Below are 2958 nucleotides of genomic sequence, written 5' to 3'. Positions count from 1 at the left end.
TGGAAATCTTTTTAAAATATTTGGAAGATTTTCGAAATATTTGCTAATATTTGTGATAATTATTGATATCATTAAAGTCTTTGTGAAATCTTTTAAATCTTTATTAAATCTTTCGGAAATTATTAAAATTTACGTACAATCAGAGAAATCACTCTTTGCAAAATATTTAAAATATTTGTAAAATCTTTTTGAAAACTTTGGAAATTTTGCAAAATATTTTTAATATTTTTGAAGTATCTGATAATATTTGTGAAATTCTTGAAATTTTTGTGAAATCTTTGTAAAATCATAAAAATCCTCGTGCACTCTTTGAAATATTTCTGTAATTTTTATGAAATATTGTTAACCTATCCGAAATCTTGACGAAATATTTGAAATCTTTCTGATGTCTTTCGAAATATTTTTAAAATATTCAAAAGATTTTCGAAATATTTGTGCAATTATTGAAATCTTGGGGAAATTATTGAAGTCTTTATAACATCTTTTTAATCTATCCAAAATCGTTGCGAAATATTTGAAATCATTATAAAATTTTTGAACTTTTTGGGACTGATTCTAATTTTTCAGAAATATTTATAAATATTTTTGAAATATTTGTTAATACTTGTGAAATTGTTTCAATATTTCAATATTTAAACAAATTTTAAAATTCTTGAAATCTCTTTGAAATCTTTTGAATTTAATCAAAATCTTTGAAATCCTCAGAAAAACATTTAAATCTTTGTGAAAAACTTTCTGATATCTTTAGAAATAAAAAGATAAATTTTAAAATAAAATGCATGAACCGTGTATGAAAAATGGAACATTAAAATTTTCATTTAAAAAATTTTAATTCTCAATAACAAAATTAATGTTTAACCAAAAAAATTAATTTTCCTCCATGAAAATTAATTTTTATTTAAAACAGATGAATTTTCAACAAAATTTTTTAATCTTTGCATAATATCTGAAATGTTTGGTGATATTTCTGAGTTCAATATTTGAGTTGAAGATTTATCATTGTAGTTGAAAATGAAACTATTTTCTTCATTCGTTCTTTTCTTCTGCTGAAAATTAATTGTTTTAACTGAAACTTGAAAAATCGATTTTTGGTTGAAAATAATTTGTTTTGTGGAAAATTGAACAATTCGATTGATATTGTTTTTCTTTCTTGATTAAAAAATCTTTCTTAATTAAAAATGCATGCCTTTGTTTTTAAATTATTTTTTGTTTTTGTTTGAAATTTTACTTGCGTTGATACAAAATTGCATCATTTTGTTTCAAAATTAATTTTTTAAAATGAATATTTAACTATTCATATTTTTGGTTTAAAAATTTGGCCGAACACTCGGCTTTTTTGATTGAATTAAACTGTTTTTTTTTATTAAAAATAAAAATCTTTTTCGGCTGAAAATAAAACTGATTGGTGAAAAGTCGAACTAATTTCTAAAAATTCATTTTTTTTCAGTTGAAAATTCATTAATTTTTTTGGTAGAAAATTGACTTTTTTAGTAAACTTAATTATTCGCTTAAAACTTCATGTAATTTCTTAAAAATTAATTTTTCTCTAAAATTCATCTCTTCACATGAAAATAGTTTTTTTTATTTTATTTTTTTTATTGAAAATTCAACTGTTATTTGGTTGACAACCGTCTGTATTCAAAATTTGAATTTTTTTGGTATAATTTGTGTTTTTTTAGTTTGAAAAATCATTTCCGTTCAGCGATTTGCTTATTTTAATAGTGAAATTTATATTTTTTCAATTAAAAATTTTAAAAAATCTATTTAGATTTAAATTCACATTTGCGGATGAAAAGTTTTTTCTTTTTTCAACAGAAAATTAATGTTGGGGTTAAAATTAAACATTTTTTGGAAATTTTTTTTTTCTTTCTTGACTGAAAATAAATGATTATTTAATCTGTTAATATTATTTTTCAGATGTCGTGGCACCCCGAGAAGGAAAATCTTCTCGCTTTCGGAACGGGAGAAGGTCGGATTGGAGTTTACGATACAAATGCAACAAGACCGCCTCTTTTATACAGACAATATCACCGAAATGTTGTCTATTCTCTACACTGGGGACCTGCACCAAATATTAAATTATACGCCTTATATTCCTGTGCAGACGGCGAATTAGTTTTTTACAATCCAGAGAAGTCAGATGAGGGTAAATATTTAATTTATCAACTTTTTCAGGCCCATTTTTGAAAGAATTCCTGTTTTCTCCCTGTTTTCAAGAAGCTTCACTTTTTTTTTTTACTTTAAATGCGAACTGAAGTAATAGAACCAAATAAAAAAATCCAATTATTTTTTAAAAAGTGATCTTTTTGGTTCAAAATTCAATGCAAAATTGCTTGTTTGGATAGAAAATTCGTTCCTCTGGATTGAAAATTCATCTTTGTTGGATAAAAAATACCTTTTTTGTTGAAAATTCGACTATTTGATTAAAAATTGAACTATTTCCTTGAAAATTTAATAATTTTATTGATAAATCAACTTTTTTTTTAAAGCCATTTTTTCTGTTCGAAAAATTCAACATTTTTCTTGAATCTCTTTTTGGATAGAGAATTCGTTTTTTTAAACTGAAAATTCATCTTTTATGGCATAAAAGTCATCTTTGTTGTATAAAAAAGACATTTTTTGTTGAAAATTCATTTTTGCAGATTAAAAATTTGAATATTTGGGTCACAAATTAAAATATTTTGTTTAAAATTTTATTATTTCGTTAAAAATCATATTTTTTTGTGCAAAATTCAACTTTTTTATTGAAAAATTGCCTGTTTGGATAGAAAATTCGTTCCCTTGGATTGAAAATTCATATTTTATGGTAGAAAAGTGATCTTTGTTGGATAAAAATGAACTTTTTTTGTTAAAAATTCGACTATTTGATTAAAAATTCAACTATTTCCTTGAAAAAATAATTATTTTGTTAATAAATCAACTATTTTGTTAAAACTTATCTTTTTTTGTTAAAAATTC

General features: G+C 22.8%; 1 protein-coding gene across 1 annotated transcript in view; it reads left to right on the top strand.

The window, feature by feature from the left end:
- The window catches only part of LOC117172825 (gem-associated protein 5), a 104319-nt gene that overhangs the window by 47263 nt on the left and 54098 nt on the right, over nt 1-2958 (top strand). The window contains exon 6 of the mRNA XM_033361069.1: nt 1918-2146. Coding sequence (XP_033216960.1) covers nt 1918-2146 — 229 coding nt within the window. The remainder of the gene's footprint in view (nt 1-1917; nt 2147-2958) is intronic.

This window comes from Belonocnema kinseyi, chromosome 5, assembly GCF_010883055.1.
Source record: "Belonocnema kinseyi isolate 2016_QV_RU_SX_M_011 chromosome 5, B_treatae_v1, whole genome shotgun sequence".
NCBI lineage: Eukaryota > Metazoa > Arthropoda > Insecta > Hymenoptera > Cynipidae > Belonocnema > Belonocnema kinseyi.
Note: the sequence above shows the minus strand (reverse complement) of the source record. Positions and strands in the feature narration are given on the sequence as shown.